The 17936-nt window shown below is 48.0% G+C and overlaps 1 protein-coding gene across 3 annotated transcripts in view; it reads left to right on the forward strand.

The window, feature by feature from the left end:
• DNAJC7 (DnaJ heat shock protein family (Hsp40) member C7) overlaps positions 1–17936 on the forward strand; it is an 838484-nt gene that overhangs the window by 365942 nt on the left and 454606 nt on the right. For all 3 annotated transcript variants that reach the window (XM_069634491.1, XM_069634489.1, XM_069634490.1), the window contains 5 exons: positions 3504–3617; positions 7708–7782; positions 8459–8577; positions 9352–9505; positions 9900–10064. In XM_069634491.1, coding sequence (XP_069490592.1) covers positions 3504–3617; positions 7708–7782; positions 8459–8577; positions 9352–9505; positions 9900–10064 — 627 coding nt within the window. The remainder of the gene's footprint in view (positions 1–3503; positions 3618–7707; positions 7783–8458; positions 8578–9351; positions 9506–9899; positions 10065–17936) is intronic.

The following is a 17936-nucleotide window of genomic DNA, read 5'->3' on the forward strand; positions in this document are numbered from 1 at the left end:
CCTCCTGATCAGCTAGCTGACTGGTTGCCTGGATCACCTCAGAACCTTACAGGCCCCAGGCACCCACACCAGTCCCTGCACTTTCCTCCGGGCCCCCGCACTACTTGCTGCATTATGCACTTCTCCAATGAGATTGCCCTCTGCACTTAACCCGGCCTTCCTGGACTAGGTGCACTTATCCTTTACCCCATAATTCGCACTCCTATCTGCGCACTTACACAAACAGAATTCATACAATTCGCTGTGTCTCCCCCTTTGTCTCCCCCTTTGTCTCCCCCTTTGTCTCCCCCTTTGTCTCCCCCTTTGTCTCCCCCTTTGTCTCCCTCACCCCCTCAGCATTGTGCACTTGTAAACACTTGTGTTAGTGGCACACTTTAAAATGCCCCACCAACTTAACCATTCCCCTCCCCTGATCCATTCCCCTCATGTCAATGTCCACTTGTGTTCACTCTAGGACAAAATGTTCTCTAGAGTGGCTGTTGAGTTGTTGCGTGCCTCCACCTCTCTCCCCCCTCCTACCCTCGTTACTTTTCACGCACTAGCATTTTGTCAGTTTGTTATGCATGTACCCCCACTCTCCTCCTCCTCCCTGCTTTCCCCGACTATCTGTTAACACACTTGAATTAGCAGAAATGGCGTCAGGCCTAGTATGCCTATTGTATATCATTCGGAATTCTCCAGGGCTAATGAATGATTGTATACCATGTTTCTCCCCCTGTCTTGGAGTGCTTTGAAGCACTCAATTTATGTCTAAGCGCTATATAAACAAACAATACCATATTTGATGACCCAATCAAAACCAATGAAAAATTAAACTCCATTAACTCCCCCTCCCTATACTCTGCCCGAACATGCTCGGCGGTACCAACCTTTATACCACCACTAAAGAACAAAAACCATAAAGCCCCAAGGACATTTCCTCAAAATAAGAACCACGAAGAAGGAAAAAGGAGGTGTCCAAGAACCGCCTGGATCCAGTCCAAAAAGAAGCAGTTAGAAAGGAAGCCACTGAGAATAAGAGTGAGAGGTTAAGAGAGTACAGGAGGGGCATCTTCACACCAAGGCCCGCCTGGCCCAGGCGTTGCATGCCAGCAGATCATGTTCCTGATTTATACAATCAGTCTGACAGCGAATAGTCTTTGAGTCTGGGGGGTTCAGGCAGTGTTCCATGGTGATTGTGAGGCATCCATATTAGGAGGGTGGACCGTAGATCGTGAGTGGCCAGGTAGCTCCTTTGGAGACCTTCCACGTCGCCTAGGGTCTGTCCCAAGATGTGTCTGCCCATCTGCAAATGCCTGGACCGTCCCATTGTGGTGCACCTTAAGGAGGGCAGGGAAGAAGTGGGTGAATTCGACTTACCAAGCATGGAGGCGCCTCTTAATTGCATTGAAGGAATGTTAGGCCATTTGAACCTTCCTGATGTCCGGAAAAAAGGAGATTTTGGTGCTTTCGTATGTCAAAGGACCCTTAGCCCTGGCCATTTGCAGTAAGGAATTCCTTAAGGAGACTGGCAATAACTGTACAGGGTGGAGCCCCGTGGATCCGGGGGCCTGTCGGGACCTTGTGTGCGCCTGCTCGATGAATAATTTCGAGAGGATCTTTGGTTTCACGAGTTCTGTGAACCAGGATTCCAAGAAGTTCCATACTGGCCCACTATGCAAAGGTTAATTTGGCATGAGCGCCCCTCGCTGTCCTCATCTTTTGGGTAGCCGTGGACAAGCGACAATCCGATGCACAAAGGGTGTCCTCTGAGTCAGAAATTTGGCGTTTCGCCTCACCCATTCTAGATGTCAATATATGCAGGTCATGGCGCAGAAGTGAAATGTCAAATCTGAGTCTGTCGATCTTTCCCTCCATGGATTTTCTGGAATCCGCAATGGCACTCATGACATGCAACAAAGAAAGGGCAACTGGAGGGGTCTCAGCATCCGGCCCACCGTCCTCCGCAGGAAGAGGTCCAGTGGCGGTCATGGCAGAGACTGTGTATTGGTCCAGTATCTCCCAGAGGGATCAGACGCCCTGGTATGAAATGGTATGTCTTCCAGGGGCTGGAAGTCCTGGTCACGGATTCAACGCCCCCGGAACCCACACGAGGGGGCAGAGGGTGGGAGGGGTCTGAACTCAGCCCTAAGTGCAGCCCCTGGCGCAGGATTTCAAAGTCTGCTCCCCTCCAAACTTGCCTGCCGCAGCAGGGACCCACAACACAACCGACAGCGCTTTGCCACAGCGGTCCAAGTCGGCACCAAGGGACAACCCGCATCGCGCAGGGTCCACTTTCACTTCATTCGACACTGTGGCTAATATTCGGGGTGTCACCAGGCATCCACTCCGACCCCTGCAACCTAGACTCAATGCGGGCCACCCACCTCCGTGCCGGGTCCGTTCTGGGTCCTCATAGCGGGCACCAAGGCACCGCAGCCCCCCTGGTCTCCAGGGCCGCAGAAGCAGGCAGTGAAAATCAGGAAATCTGTGGTCGATATCCTTTCAACTCACAGCGGCAAACTCCAGGATCTATCCCCCACATGATCCGTTAAGCAAAACAGCAGCATTTTAAGGCCAAAATTACCAAATATGTCAGGATATTGCAGGCCTTGGCAGAGCTCCACAACCCATGTCTACATCGTGTGCTGGGTCAAAAGCGCCCACATTAGTTAGTTAACCGGTACCTTGAGGAGTGGAAAACACCAATGTTGGTTAGTGTCATATTTATGTGGAAATAGAAGAGTTGATTTGATAAGTTACTAAAAAGACTGATGTACATTTTAAAGGTTCCATGTGTTTATAACGATTGGAAAAAAGAACTACAGTTTTTTTGTTGAAATGCACCAAACACCCTCCCCAACATATTTTAGGACTGGTGTTCTTTTATATACTAACTCCAGTCCTAGAATATTTGAGTAAAGTGTTAAATAGTGCATTTCAATAAAATAATGAAAATAACGAATACAGTCGTTCGGTTTTCATTTGTTATAAAGACTGCATACCCATTTTAAAAACGTTGATGCAGCTGAAAGTTATTTCTGGATCATCAAAATCGATATTTCTACATCTTTGAACACCATTTTTTGTAAAGTGATTGAAGTGTTCTTGTGTATAGCTCTTTATTTTTTCCTGCTGGAAGCAGTGCTTTTTTTACCTCCTTTTGCAGCGTCCTAGCACAACACTGTTTTAAATCTGTATTGTGTGGATAATGTAGCACAGGTTTTAGAGCAATTAGGAGTGAGATTCTCCATAGGTTTTTTGTTATAGGCAGCAGTAGTTTGCATTTTGGTAAAGGTGATCTGCTGTAGGCATAAAGAGCAGCTGCCTTTCTTACCTTCCCCAGTACACCAAACTTTTTTTCTGGTGCTGAAATTCCATAATTTAGGGTATGTCTTTCATGTTTTAAGATCTTAAAGCGGGAAATCACTATAATGCCGTATTTCCAGGCCGTGCCTTATTGTGCTTGTGTACAATGATTTGTGTTGTGAAGAATAAAACATTTTGATACATCTTTGTTCTAGGGCCACCAACGAGAGGGCAAATGTCACCTGTCGCTAGGAAATGCAATGGCTGCCTGCCGCTGCTTCCAGAAAGTAATAGAACTGGAGCCAAAAAACACCCAAGTACTACAAGAGGTAAGGTACTGAGTAGAGAGGGGTGAGGGAGGGATGGGAAAGTTGGCTAAACTGGTAGTGGACCTGCTGGAAGCTGTAGCTTTATTTTTAGCCAAAGGAGTAACTGTCATAAACTAATTTATTATGGAAGGAGTTTTCCCTCGTATGTTTCTGCATCTTTTTAGCTGCTTTGCAGCTACTCTGAATGGTATATGATCAGAGAAGCTTTGCGCACCCTGAGCTTTGCGCACCCTGAAGACCAGTAAATCTGTGCTGAAAATCTGGGTTTACGCTGTGCAAATGGTAGGAACGCTTGCTTACTCTATTTTTGTATTTGGGTTGTGCTGTTACTTCTGATGAGTTGATATTTTAAATTGACGTTTACTATTGCGGAGTGTGCCCCCCCCAAGTTGCATTACCAGTTTAATGCAATCCTTGCTGTGAGTGGAATGTTTAAGCTTTCGTGCCTGAGTTTGGGAGCTTCGTGGGGAATGTCAAGGGCCAAAATGCAAAAAGGTTGCAAATTGGGGGTGGGCTCGTGTGTGAGGAGGAACCAAAACAGTAATTAGAAACTGTCCTTGGTTGGTATGGGGACACAACACTGCATGTGGGAGGACTGATACCGCCAGTAACGTTTGCAGAAATACAGATGTGCTGGGAGAACGCAGTTTGGGGATTGGACCTTGGGACTGGAGGGACCAACAAGTCCAGATACCCTGCATGCTGATCCTGCCCTCTGGAGCCTTTGGAAGTTACCTGGAACCAGCTTGTGGGCTGAAAAGCTCCGGCCAGGACCTCTGCTTTGCATCATTCACTGTGCAGATTCTGGCCTAAGAATAATACTTGAGCCGCTGCTACTTCTCGAAGAGGGGCCTTCTAGGAGCAGTTACTTTATCATTGCCACATGAGTCGCCTGCTATCGCACAAGCAGTGTTCTTTGCTGCTGTATGCTTCGATTTTGTTCTGCATCTCTGGGTACATCAGCTGCTAGGCATTGGGAACAATCTTGTCTTCATTTCGAACCGTTGCCTAGCCACGAACATTTTCTCTGCACCTGTAACCCCTGAAGTGCCTGCCACAGAACCAATAATGTAAGTGTGGCCAGCAATTCTAGGAACCCTAGGGTGGTTTCTAGTGGAATTTGAGTGAGGAGTATGAGCCTGCATAGCTGTTTCCACCACCCTCCAGCCATAGGATTGCATGGGTGCAAATTCCTGACCCTACCTCTCCCATACCTGGCCAGGTCATGAGCAGTGGAGTTCTGGCCAAGGATCGCCCTGCCCTCCCCCTACAAACACATCTCTGTCTGTCAACGGTTTAATGCTGCTTTTCTCAGTGCTTGGAATGGTTTCTCACCCTCCTCATACACATTCCGGACTGAAGAATGAGCGACAAGCCCAACCCTCGTTGCCTGGAAGATAAAGAGCCAATCAGCAGGAGACCAGGTGGAAAGGAGAGAATCTTGCAGAGCTTCTCGGGAGAGACCACCTCCTTGGTGCGTGGCAGGTAGAGGACCGTGTACGCAGTACATGGCGGACCAGACAGGGGCCGACCCTGTGAAATGCTGACAGCCATGCCAGAGGTGGATCCAAGAAGGCCCGGCTAAGAACATTGGCACAGAGCCCAATCCGCATGGCAACAAGCAAGGCGAGGACTGTGCACTATAATGAACCATAAGCCTGCAATGGAGTGGCAAAAGCTCTGCCTGCTGCTGAGATCCCAGGAGACCTTGAACTGGCGGTGGCGATGCCCTGAAACAGGATAGTTTGGTTATTGTGGTGTTCATATGAAGAATCTTGTTATTGAAAGTGCCTCCTTGGTCGATTCTTGATTCTGATTTACCACAGGTCTTATTTTATAAGGTAGCGGGTTAATACCATATACAATACTACCTATGCAATATTACTTTGAATTCAACTTCTTCTAAATTACTTACCTGCTTTACTTGCACACATTTATCATGTTACTTTCAATAGTTTCTAACTTTAAAAAAAGTAAAGTATCTGTGTTCTCTAGTGAGAACGTCCATTGTGAATGAATATGCCTGTAAGAAGAAGGTAGTAATACTGATCTGTTTTCATTTCATTAAGTTTATTCAGGCTTAATACATATGTGCCGTTTGATTTGAGTACTGTCCCAGTGTACCATTACCCAATCGCCACAATTCCTGAAGGCTAAGCCTTAGTGCTCTACCACTAACCTTTTATTGACCTTTATTGACCCAAGCCGAAATATGCACCGTGGACACCAACATTGTAGTTCTCGCCATCCAATCTGCACAACGTTTAAACCTTGATCTATAGGTTGCATTTGGCGTTGGGGTGATTTTCTGGTTCTTTGCTGTGCATGGGTCAGAAAGGAGTTTGGGTCTTGATCATGGCACTGTTGGTGTGACCCTGTCCTTTTTTGGCAGTAAGGGGGCAGATGACTGCATGGGACACCTGGAATGCATACAGAGATGTCATCTCAGCTTTTTGTGGATTGGCTGATGGGCCTAGTCAGCTGGCAGGCAGTAGAGAAAATGTTGAAGCCGTTGGAGAGATTTGTGGTTTTGCTACATAACCGTACCAGCATCGACTAACCTGTTAATGAGGCAAGAAAACCCTGATCTTGCCCACGCAAGATGCGCTCATTCAGCATACATAAAAAGCAGACTACAATGCTGCTTACTGCTGGGCCCAAACAATGGCCGCAACACCACAGCGTCCATCACAAGGTGATTGCGGGGGATGAAAGAAGGATGAAGGTGGTTAGGAAATTTCCTGGACGACCCTACTAGAGGCTATGCAAGCTTGCAGGGGAACTCTTAAGATATGGCTGCAAGAAAGGCATCCCACTACAGTGCATGTTGTAAGAAGGCCACCCTACAGTTTACTGCTTTGATTGAAATAAGGGGAGGGGATTATTACCAATAATCTTTCAATATTCATTCAATAATGAACAATAACATGAAAATCAGTAATAAATAAAACACTGTATTTGCAGTAGATAAACAATCAATCAATTGTTTTGTTTTGCTTCCTTTGGCTGAATGAATGTGTATATTCTGCTATAAATTAGGGAAAAAAAGATTGACCGTTAGTCATTTATACTTCCAAAGTGTACAATGGGCATTGCATGACCAAGTAAATGATTGACAATTATTTACAAAAATTAAGATGCCTAAATGACGACTAGTCTCAATATTTAAAAAGGGCTGCCAACTTTGTCACAGGAAAAATCTGAAATGTCCTCATAGCCAAAAGTTTTCATTAGTGTGGTCTAAGTGTGCCAAAATTCATGATTCTATCATAAAAGGCACAATGGTGTCACCTATCTGCAGTACTAAATAGGGTAGCCTCTCAGAAACCTTCCTCGTGGCTGGGTCTAAAAATCCATCTTTACACTAGAACCCTTAAAAAAACGCCCTGTGGAATAATTGGACAACAGAACTGCAAGCTGGTATTAGGAACTTTCCGGTACAGTTTCTGGGATGGCCCAGACATGAATAGTCCTAGAGGGACGTTGTTGGAGAGAATCAACTTTGTACTACATAGCAACCTGCCCATAATCCCAGATTTATACTTGCACCTTGCCAGACAGGATTGTCCCCACAGGTTTGCGCTTTTTGGGATAGTAGTGATTGACAAAATTGAGGTGTTGGGTCTGTGGAAGGGCCATACAAAGCAGTGGTAGAAATGTGGGTTGAATCCATGTGACTAGAGTCCAGAGTAGAAAAGGTACAATACAAAGGAAAAGGGGTTTCAAGTGGGTGTATGGAGATTTGGGGCCTTTTTTATAGAAATGTATGAGGTAAAGGTTGCCGCTACACTCCAGCTCCTGGGCTGTACGGGTGTGCCTACTGCTCCTTCTGCGCTCTAGCGTCAAGTCTGGATGTGTGCCTTGTAGTAGTACTCCTTTGTGTATACCTAGCCACCAACCCTCCCCACACTTGACAAAATGATTCTTGCAGGGTGACCTGGAGTTGAATTTGTACTACATTAGTCTTGGTTTTCAAGCTGTTAGCTGTCGATTACTTTTTTTGAGTAAATGCTTTTTTTAAACTGCTTGCATGATCATATCTGTAGTAAAATGGTCACTGCTAAGCAGTCCCTTTTGTCTTTCTTTGCAGTTAAAAAATGCCAATGCTGTACTGGAATATGAGCGAATAGGTGAAGCAGATTTTGAAAAACGTGATTTTCGGAAGGTAAAGTTCAAAATTGTATATTTCCAAAGATGTAATGGTTCTGTTAGTTTTATTGAAGAAACAGTTGCTTCAGCTGGTCTATGTAATAGCCACACACGTTGGTCACGTTAGTCTTGCATTTGGACTATTAAGAGTATAACCAGTTGGTAAGTAGCTTAAGGTAGACATGTTTTTAAAAAAATGTCGCTTAGCATTGGGTTTTAAATGCAATTGTCAATCTTTGGACCACTTTACTGCTTTCTTTCTGATATGTTTGACTTTGTGAGCCCCCCCCCATTGCCCACCTCTTTGCCATGAGGGTATTTTACGTGTGAGTATGCAAAGTAGAAGAGGAAATGCAAAAATAACATTGAGTGCAGGTATTGTACAGTAGCTTCCCTCAAGTATTGACCAGGCAGTGTTCACTATTGGCTTCCTGTTCGTAACAGGAAGTTTAATCATATAGTTAGAAAATCATTTTGATCATTGTAAACGGTTTACTGTTGGACTAGCATGTCAGGGATCGTTTTTCTGTTCTTTAAATGTTTTCCTGGCTCAAGTCATGGAAACCACTTTTGTCTCAAGTAGATACAGCTTAACCATACCATGACCGGCTCTCAATGCAATAGAAAGATGACCTGCATGTGACCCTTTATTGCTTCATATCTTTTATTGTCACTCATTTTTGTGTCCCCAGGTTGTATTTTGTATGGACCGTGCTCTAGAATATGCCCCTGCTTGCCACCGGTTCAAAATCCTCAAGGCAGAATGTTTAGCACTTTTAGGACGCTACCCAGATGCACAGTCTGTGGCCAGGTACGTGATCGTTCCCTTTCAAAATCCAGTATTAAGGGGATTCGTCCTGGATCATCGTCTGCTCTGTCCAACCACAAGGGAGTGAGTGGGTCAAAGAATGTTCTTTCAGTCTTCTGCATGGGCTTTCATTCTCAGGCATTCAGCACAAGTGAGGTATTAAGTGTAGGGTCCTCATATTTCTGCAACATTGATTTTGCTTTCGTGATCTAAAATAATTGCTTGGTCTGAAAAGAAACGTGACTCGGCAGTTTTGCAGACGCCCAGTTGTGTTGGCTTGCATTGTGCTGCAGAAAGACGCACTCATCCTTTTGAGAAACCTGATCACGCTTTTGCTCATTTGCCAAATGCCACTCATTGCTATTCAATCCAATGCAAACTGTGAATGCAGGAAATACAGAATGCACATATCCATTTGGTCAAAACGTACAAACTGCCAACTTATGACTTTGTTGCTGGGTTAGTTCCACTGTAGAATTCCAGAGCATGGAAGATTTCTTTTTCACTTTAACACTTTACATAATATTTGTTTACCTTAAGACTGTTCTTCTGCAGTTTATTGTTCCAGTTCAACAAAGTAAAATTACAATCTGGTAATGGTTTTCCTACAGTCTTTTACAGCAGTGGTGAAGACTTATAGAAATGTTAAATAGGCTTTTAGTTGGTCTTAGAGGAATTTTGCTCAGGAATTGCGAATTAGACTTTGAGTGGGAATGGGGGCTTGAGAAAGGAGAGTAGTGTTTGATCATCAATACCTATTTTGAATTGTTTTCACAGTGACATTTTGCGCATGGACGCCACAAATGCAGACGCTCTTTATGTCAGGGGTCTTTGCCTGTACTATGAAGATTGCATTGAGAAGGCGGTGCAGTTTTTTGTCCAGGCCTTGAGAATGGCACCGGATCACGAGAAGGCGCGTCTGGCATGCAGAGTATGTACCTGATAAGACCACGTTTTGGGCCTTTGCCCAATATCAACATTGATGAACCTGCCATCTTGCACACAGCGCAACTTTACTTTTTGTAATAATTTTGGTTGATATGTGCATTTGAGCACTACAGTATTTTATGTTTGGTATGATTGGTTTGCTCTGAGCAAATGCAAAATACAGATTGGAAACATGCTTTCACTTTTTAAAGTAGATTTGAAATTGAGGCAATTCCTATTTTTTAAAAAAGATTTGAGGGAAGGAATTGTAATCAATTGTATTGCATGTTTGCACCTGGATTTGTTTTGTCTTGTAAAATTACTTTTTTCAACAACTTAGACATTTCAAGTCGATCAAGTGCTCTGTTGACTGACCACTTCTGTCTTAACCTTTCCAGAATGCTAAAGCACTTAAAGCAAAGAAAGAAGAAGGAAACACAGCATTTAAGGAAGGAAATTATGAACAAGCCTACCAGTTGTATTCCGAGGCCCTGGCGATAGACCCAAATAACATTAAAACAAATGCCAAACTCTACTGTAACAGGGGGACTGTTAATTCAAAGGTAATCTTGGTGTAGCTTTTAGTCTTTGATTGCAAACTTGATTTCATTAACTATTTTTTAAAATATTTTCATTGATTTGATGTGCATCACATTTTTAACACGCATGGATTGTGGACCTACATCAATAAAAAATGAGACACCTGGAGATGTATCTGCTTCGTATGATTCCACCCTCCACTAGGAGTCCATCTTATGGGTTAGTACCTCCACCTGCTAACCCAGTTATTATCCATATAGCATACAACGATGATGTAGTAAGGGAAAAGAGAAACTGGGGGCTGGGGGGGGGAACCACTTCAAGGCTGATCAGTTTTCTTATGAGGAGTCGCAACTTTCCTCTGTTCTGCCTCGGACACTTTCTAGAGTAACCTTTACCCTTATCCAGATCCTGCGAAAACACGAAAATTCCTTAATGTCATGAGGTTTATGATGCACATTCGGGGAAGCCATTTTGTTGAACGTAATTAATGATATGATATGGCATTTGTAACGCGCCTATACACAAGTGTTGGGTTATTGGGTCTCCAGATATTTTAGCATTTTACTCCGAATGGAGGCCTCAATTTTATCAATGGCTGCTCCGAACCCTATCATAGCCCATCATTCTCGAATATTCGGGGGTACGTTTACCTTCCAATTATGGGCTACCGTAATCCTGGCCGCCACCAATAGGTGAATTACTGATCTGCTACGTTTCCCTGATAACTTATAGCCGCCTTCTGGATTTTCATTACTCACCAAGACCACAAGAGGGTCCAATGGAAGGTCAACCGCAGTTATCTCATTCACAGTCTTGACCAACTCTATCCTCTCACTCCCTTCTCACAAACCTTCGCAACCCTGGCTCTCTTCACACCTTCTATCCATGCGCCGACGCCTCGAACGACGCTGGATCAAATCCCCTTCTCTGACTAATCAATCCTCTTATTTCTCATATCACTCTCTCTACGACTCTTGCCTCATCTGCCAAACGCTCCTACTACTCTAGTCTCCTCCACTCACAAGCCTCTTATCCTCGCTGTATCTTCCAGACCCTCTCTCGGTGTCTCTCCCCTCCCACTTCTGATCCTTCCACGAACTCTCCCCTCTCTCCCTCTGACTTCGCCAACTTCTTCTCATCCAAAATCCTCTCTTCGCCAGAACATCCTCTCTTTTTCCTTCTCGCCCCCTCCGCCCTCCCCCTCCTCCAGCTCTGCCCCCTTTTCTCCTATCACCCCTGCATGTGTCTCCCACCTCCTATCCAAAACTCACCCTACTGCTGCCCCCTCTGACTCCATCCCCACCTCCCTCATCCCCAAAATGTATCCCCTCCTTATTCCGTACCTAACCACCACCTTCAACATCTGCCTCTCCTCCGCCACCTTTCCTTCAGCCTTCAAACATACTACCATAATCCCTATCCTGAAGAAACCTTCTGCTAGCCCTCGTCTTGCCTCCAACTTCCGGCCCATCTCCCTTCTCCCCTTTATTTCTAGGCTCCTCGAGCGCCTTTCCTACTCTCAACTTTCTGATTTCGTCTCATCCCACTCCCTTCTCCCCACCTCTCAATCTGGCTTCCGTCCTAAACACTCCACTGAGACTGCCCTCACCCATGTCCTCAACTCTCTCCTCACTGCTTGCTACACTAAGCAATCTTCAATTCTCATCCTCTTTGATCTTTCTGCAGCTTTTGATACCGTAGATCACCCCTTACTACTTAGCACTCTGTCCTCCTACGGCTTCAAAGACTGTTCTCTCCTGGCTCACCTCTTACCTCTCTAATCGATCCTTCACTGTCTGCTGGGGCGGCTGCTCCTCCTCCAGCCTCCCCCTGAACTATGGCGTCCCTCAGGGTTCCGTGCTGGGACCCTTTCTTTTCTCTCTCTACCTCCCTTCTCTCCCCAGTCATTTCTTCTTTTGGCATTTCCCACCACTTCTACGCTGATGACACCCAACTCTTTCTTTCCATCTCTTCCTTCACATCTGACCTCCACCTCACTCTTTCTTCCTGCCTCATGGCCATAAAAGATTGGATGTAATCCTACTTTCTTTCCCTCAATACTGACAAGACTGAGGTGCTTTTCTTCCCTCCTAACACTCACTCCCCTTCTCCCCCCTCCCCCCTTTCATCCACTTTCCACTTCCCACCTTCCAACCTCCCCATATCTTCCCATGCCCGCAATCTTGGCCTCCACCTCGACTCCTCTCTCTCCTTCTCCAACCACATCTCTCTAACCTCTGGAGCCTGTCGCGACCACCTCTATAACATCCGCAAGATCCGCTCCTCTCACATTCCATGCTTCCAAACTCCTAATCTCTCCTGCCTCTTCTACTGCTCCTCTCTCATCTTTGGACTCCCTGTCTCTCACCTATCTCCCCTAAAATCCATCTACCACTCACCTATCCATACTCTGTCTCCTCGGCCCTCAAGTCTCTCTCTCTCTCTCTCTCTCTCTCTCTCTCTCTCTCTCTCTCTCTCTCTCTCTCTCTCTCTCTCTCTCTCTCTCTCTCTCCTTCCCTCTCTCTCTCCTTCCCTCTCTCTCTCTCTCTCTCTCTCTTTCCCTCTCTCTCTCCTTCCCTCTCTCTCCTTCCCTCTCTCTCTCTCTCTCCTTCCCTCTCTCTCTCTCTCTCCTTCCCTCTCTCTCTCTCTCTCTCTCTCCTTCCCTCTCTCTCTCTCTCTCTCCTTCCCTCTCTCTCTCTCTCTCTCCTTCCCTCTCTCTCTCTCTCTCTCCTTCCCTCTCTCTCTCTCTCTCTCCTTCCCTCTCTCTCTCTCCTTCCCTCTCTCTCTCTCTCCTTCCCTCTCTCTCTCCTTCCCTCTCTCTCTCTCTCTCTCTCCTTCCCTCTCTCTCTCTCTCCTTCCCTCTCTCTCTCTCCTTCCCTCTCTCTCTCTCCTTCCCTCTCTCTCTCCTTCCCTCTCTCTCTCTCTCCTTCCCTCTCTTTCTCTCTCCTTCCCTCTCTCTCTCCTTCCCTCTCTCTCTCTCTCCTTCCCTCTCTCTCTCTCTCCTTCCCTCTCTCTCTCTCTCTCTTTCCCCCTCTCTCTCTCCTTCCCTCTCTCTCTCCTTCCCCCTCTCTCTCCTTCCCCCTCTCTCTCTCCTTCCCCCTCTCTCTCCTTCCCCCTCTCTCTCTCCTTCCCCCTCTCTCTCTCCTTCCCCCTCTCTCTCCTTCCCCCTCTCTCTCTCCTTCTCTCTCTCTCTCTCTCCTTCTCTCTCTCTCCTTCTCTCTCTCTCTCTCTCTCCTTCTCTCTCTCTCTCTCTCTCTCCCCTTCCCTCTCTCTCTCTCCTTCCCTCTCTCTCTCTCTCTCTCTCTCCTTCCCTTCCTCTCACAACTGAAATTCCTCTCTCCGCTCAGCAAACCTCTACCTCCTCACTGTACCGCCAGCCCCATGTGCCTCCTCAAACTTCCGCTCCTTCCAACTCTTGGCACCCTACACTGGAACTCCCTCCCGCTCTCCATCCGCTCCTCCCCTACCTACTCATCCTTCCGCCACTCCCTGAAAGCCCATCTTCTTCACTCCCCCCCCTCTCCCCCTGGCTTCCCTTCCCTACCCCTCCCCTCCTACCCTTGTCGCCCCTCTTTTCCCCCCCCCCCATCCTCTCTCCTTCTCCTCTGACCTTAAATTGGTAACACATACTACTTGAGGGCAATGAGGATACCAGATCACTCCCCCTTCCCTCCCCCTACCTCAAATCCTACACCGTAACTCCCTTCACCTAACCCCTCCTCCACCCTTCACCCCCCCTTTGCCCCCCTTGTAAATAGTTCTAGTTATTGTTCTAATGACCTGTTCATGTCTGTAAATATGCTTCTCTCACTTTGTACCTGTTATATTGTAAAGCGCTTTGGCTTAAAGCGCTATATACATTCAATAAACATAAACATCTTCTTGATGTGCTATAGCACCTCTTTCCAGTGTTGCTGAATAAGTGTGCAAGACCACCAAATGTGAAACATTGTACCGTGAGCTTGGTCGCATCTCCAACAATTCTGGAATCCTGATTGATTCATACAGTGATGCCTCACCGGAGTGAGATGCCAACGGCACCAACTTATAGCAGTTGTACATATCATGAAGATTTGGACGCTCTGCTCCAGATATTATACCATGCCAGATCATCGATGGGGGCGGGGTGGGGGGGGCGGGGAAGAGACCCAATAGCCTCCTCCCATTTGGTCATAAAACTATGGGGAGGCCCAAAGTGGTTGCTATTCGGTATCTTGTATGGTGTACAAATCTTCTGATCCGGTGGTTCCCCAATTAAACCATTCTTCAAATTTGGTGGTGTTTCTGCTTGCCTCCCTCGTTATAGTTACCAATCCAATGCCGCGGCTGTATAGAAGCATATTTGGCTTACTGCCGAGGGTGAATACTTGTTTGCAATCAGTAAAGGACCTAGCTTTCCCATCTGCAAATGGTTAGCCCAACTTCCTTGGCCCTTCCTCCAAAGAATTAAGCCTGGGGTAATTTTGGATTTTTCCAGAAGGGAGTGAGTGTTGAATGGACTGTAGTCGGTCTAGACTTCCTCTGTACCCTGTTCTAGCAATAGATTGAAGACCTTATGGTCAGCATTATAGTTTTGGGCTGTTTCCTCATCCTTGGGGCGGTGCAGCATCATTTGTGAATCACTCTTCCCAATCCCTGCCGTCTTATTCCAACCCATTGTGTGGTATTGCCATGTGATCTACTATCCAGAAGTGAGGCTACCTGGGCTGCGTAGAAGTTATTCCAAATCTGATATATGTCCAGTCCTCCTCTCTCCATCGCTGCCATCATTTTATGGCAGGAAACCCCAGATTTCTTCTTGGCACATATGAATCTAAAAATATGCGCTTTCAGTTCTAGAAAGATCTTTTCCAGGATTGTTACTGGCAGAGCTTGCATTGCATATAGAAGCCTAGGTAAAAGGGTCCTCTTTCGAGGGGATTGGGTCCTCCGACGTATTCCATTTCTATGACCATTATCACCACAGCTGTGCTGCTTCGGAAAGTCTGCCTCGGCGTCTGCGTCCTGCGTCTGACGTTGATACGCCGCCCTCGAGGTCCTCCTCCGACGGCCGACGTCACTGGATGTTATAAGTAGGACGCACGACACCCGTAGCCTCAGTTCTGTTTTTTCCGTGAACGTGTTCGCTTCGGGAATCTCGGCACACCTAGACTCTTTAGTGTTTGTTGTTTCTCGGTTCTTCGAACCTGTTCGTTTTGTGAAGTTTCTTCTTCGTGAAGGATGTCTACCTCGTCTTCCAACCCGCGTCCAGGATTTAAGAAGTGCAGGGACTGTGGGTCCAAGATGTCGGTTACGGACTCGCACAACGCCTGTCTCGTGGAGGCCCATGACGCGGATGACTGTGGACTGCCAGCGCTCATGTCTAAAGCCTTGCGGGAGCGCAAGAAGTTATCGGTAGGTAAGGTGTCCAAGCCACGGAAGTCGAGGTCTGCGGGGCTTTCGATTGACAATTCGAGAGACGACTCTCCGCTTCGTCGTCGGAAGTCCAGTGGGTCTCGGTTCCGCCACTCTTCTGTCTCTTCGAGGCACTCCCGGAAGCACCGTCATCGGTCACCTTCCCCGTCCTCTTCCGAGGACTCTGCCCGTCGCCGGGTCGCTTACCCTACCAAGTAGGCGACGCCGGAGGAATGGGCTTCCTTTGGGAAGAAAATGTTGGCTATTCTCGAATCGCAGGACACCGGTCCGTCCGCGCCTCCGAGTGGGGTCGGTTGTGATAGGTCGAGAGACACCGCTGGCACGCCTTCGGGCTCGGGTGGTCGGCACGATTCACAGGAGAGGTCCCGCGCGGACAAGGGGAATCGTTGTCATGCCCGGTCCAGGTCCCGGTCCTCGACGCGCTCGAGACCGTGTGAACCTGTGATGTCTTCCAGGAAGACGTCTATGCCGATGGCGCCAAGGTCGTTGATGGACTCTTTCGAGGCCCCGCCTCCGAAGAAGTCGTCGGCGCCCAGGCTGTCGAAGGACACGCTCGGGGCTTCGGCCTCAAGGCCTGTGTCGAGCCATCGATGCTGTTGGCGCCGCGTTCGGCGTCGATGCCGATTCACTCGATGCCCTCGACGCCTTTCGAGGCTGTGTCGACGGGGGTACCCCGAGGCTCGGTGGAACCCCCTAGAAAGGCTCTGGCCAAGGTCAAGCATGGCTTTGGTTCACATTCTGTGCCTTCTTACTGCCATCTTGAGTTTATTTCAGAGGTGGATGAGGGCTCTGATGATGGCATGGTTCCTAATACGGTGCCAGACGAGATTCTCTCGGGCCATAGCCAATTTGAGGACCTGAGGCAGTCCCTGCACGATGCTAGTGGGCTGGACACCTCTTCCGGAGGTGGAGTTTTGTAGGCCTGAGCCTGGCACTCATGCCGTCTCCTTGTACCGGCGCCTTATGTCGAGGGTCACCGAGTACTTGGGATGGTCTGCTCCCCCGGGGGAGTTTCTTCAGGATGACCTTACGGATATCCTCGACCTTGGTCCGCCAACTGACCCGGTACTGCTGTTTCATATGGCTCTACAGAGGAGGGTGGCGGCGGCTCGGACTGCTCCGGAGAGTCTCCCAGCAGTGGGCAAGTCTTTGCCACGAAAATACCGCCCAGCCAGTAGCGACCCCTGCTACTTGTCCAAGCACCCCACTCCGGAGAGTTTGGTGGTGCAGGTGGCTACGGCCCCGGCAAAGCAGGTGTCGTATCCTACCATCCCTCCTGATACGGACGACAAGCGTTTTGACGGCTGGTCGAAGAAATTGTTTTTTTCAGGGGGTATGGTGCTTCAGGCGGCCAACTCCGTATGTGCCTTGTCACGTTTCACGCACTCTCTGTGGAACTGTTTCCTTATCGGCTGAACATATTCCCGAAGGGGACGAACGGGATGGTTTCCTTGCCATGTTTCAGGATGGCAAGGATGCCATGTGTGAGGCCGTTCAGTCGGGTTTGGACATGGCAGATTGCGTCAGCCGGTCCATGGCGGCGAGCACTGTGATACGCAGGTTTGCGTGGTTGCGGAAGTCGGGGTTTGCTCCTGATGTGCTGGCCTGGCTCCTCAACATGCCCTTTGACGGGGAACATCTTTTTGGCAGCAAGGCTGACGAGAGCCTTGAGAAGTTGCAGACCTCAAAAGCTGCAGCGAAGTCGTTGTGCGCTGCAGTACAACCACCTCTGCCTTTTCGTCCTAGGGGACAGCAATGGAGGGGAGGTTCCTTTCGTTATTACTCCTCCTTTGGTAAAGCGAGAGGAGCTGCCAGTCAAAGGGGCCACCGTAGGAGTGCTAGAGGTGGAAAACAAGGTACTCGAGGTGCGTAGGCCGCTCGGGCAGGTGCCTCTTTGCCCTCAGGCAATGCCGCAGCCGCTTCAGCTCAGTCATGAGGCCATGTCCCATGGTTCGCCGGTTGGGGGGGAAGGCTGGCGCAGCATCTTGCAGAGTGGCGCGCCATTACTTCAGATGTGTGGGTTCTGTAGATCATAACCCACGGCTACTGTCTTCCTTTCCGGCAGAGACCTCAAGACAATCCACCGGGGAATCTCTTTGAAGAGTCTGGATCCGCTCCTTGCGCAGGAAATTCAATCCCTGCTGGAGAAAGGCACCATAGAACTGGTGCCTGTAGCAGAGAGGAACAAGGGATGGTATTCCCCTTATTTTTTGATTTCCAAGAAAGACGGGGGATTGAGACCCATCATGGACTTGCGCGGATTGAACAAACTCCTCAGGAAGGACAAGTTCAAGATGGGTACTCTCTCAAGTCCTCCAAGCCCTTCAACTTCAGGACTGGTTGGTGTCTCTCGACCTCAAGGATGCTTATTTTCATGTGCCGATACATCCAAAGCACAAGTACCTGAGGTTCGTGGTTGGCGACTCGCACTTTCAGTTTCGGGTCCTGCCGTTCAGATTGACCTCCGCCCCGAGGGT

This window comes from Ambystoma mexicanum, chromosome 13 (assembly GCF_040938575.1).
Source record: "Ambystoma mexicanum isolate Mex_15411 chromosome 13, UKY_AmexF1_1, whole genome shotgun sequence".
Lineage (NCBI taxonomy): Eukaryota > Metazoa > Chordata > Amphibia > Caudata > Ambystomatidae > Ambystoma > Ambystoma mexicanum.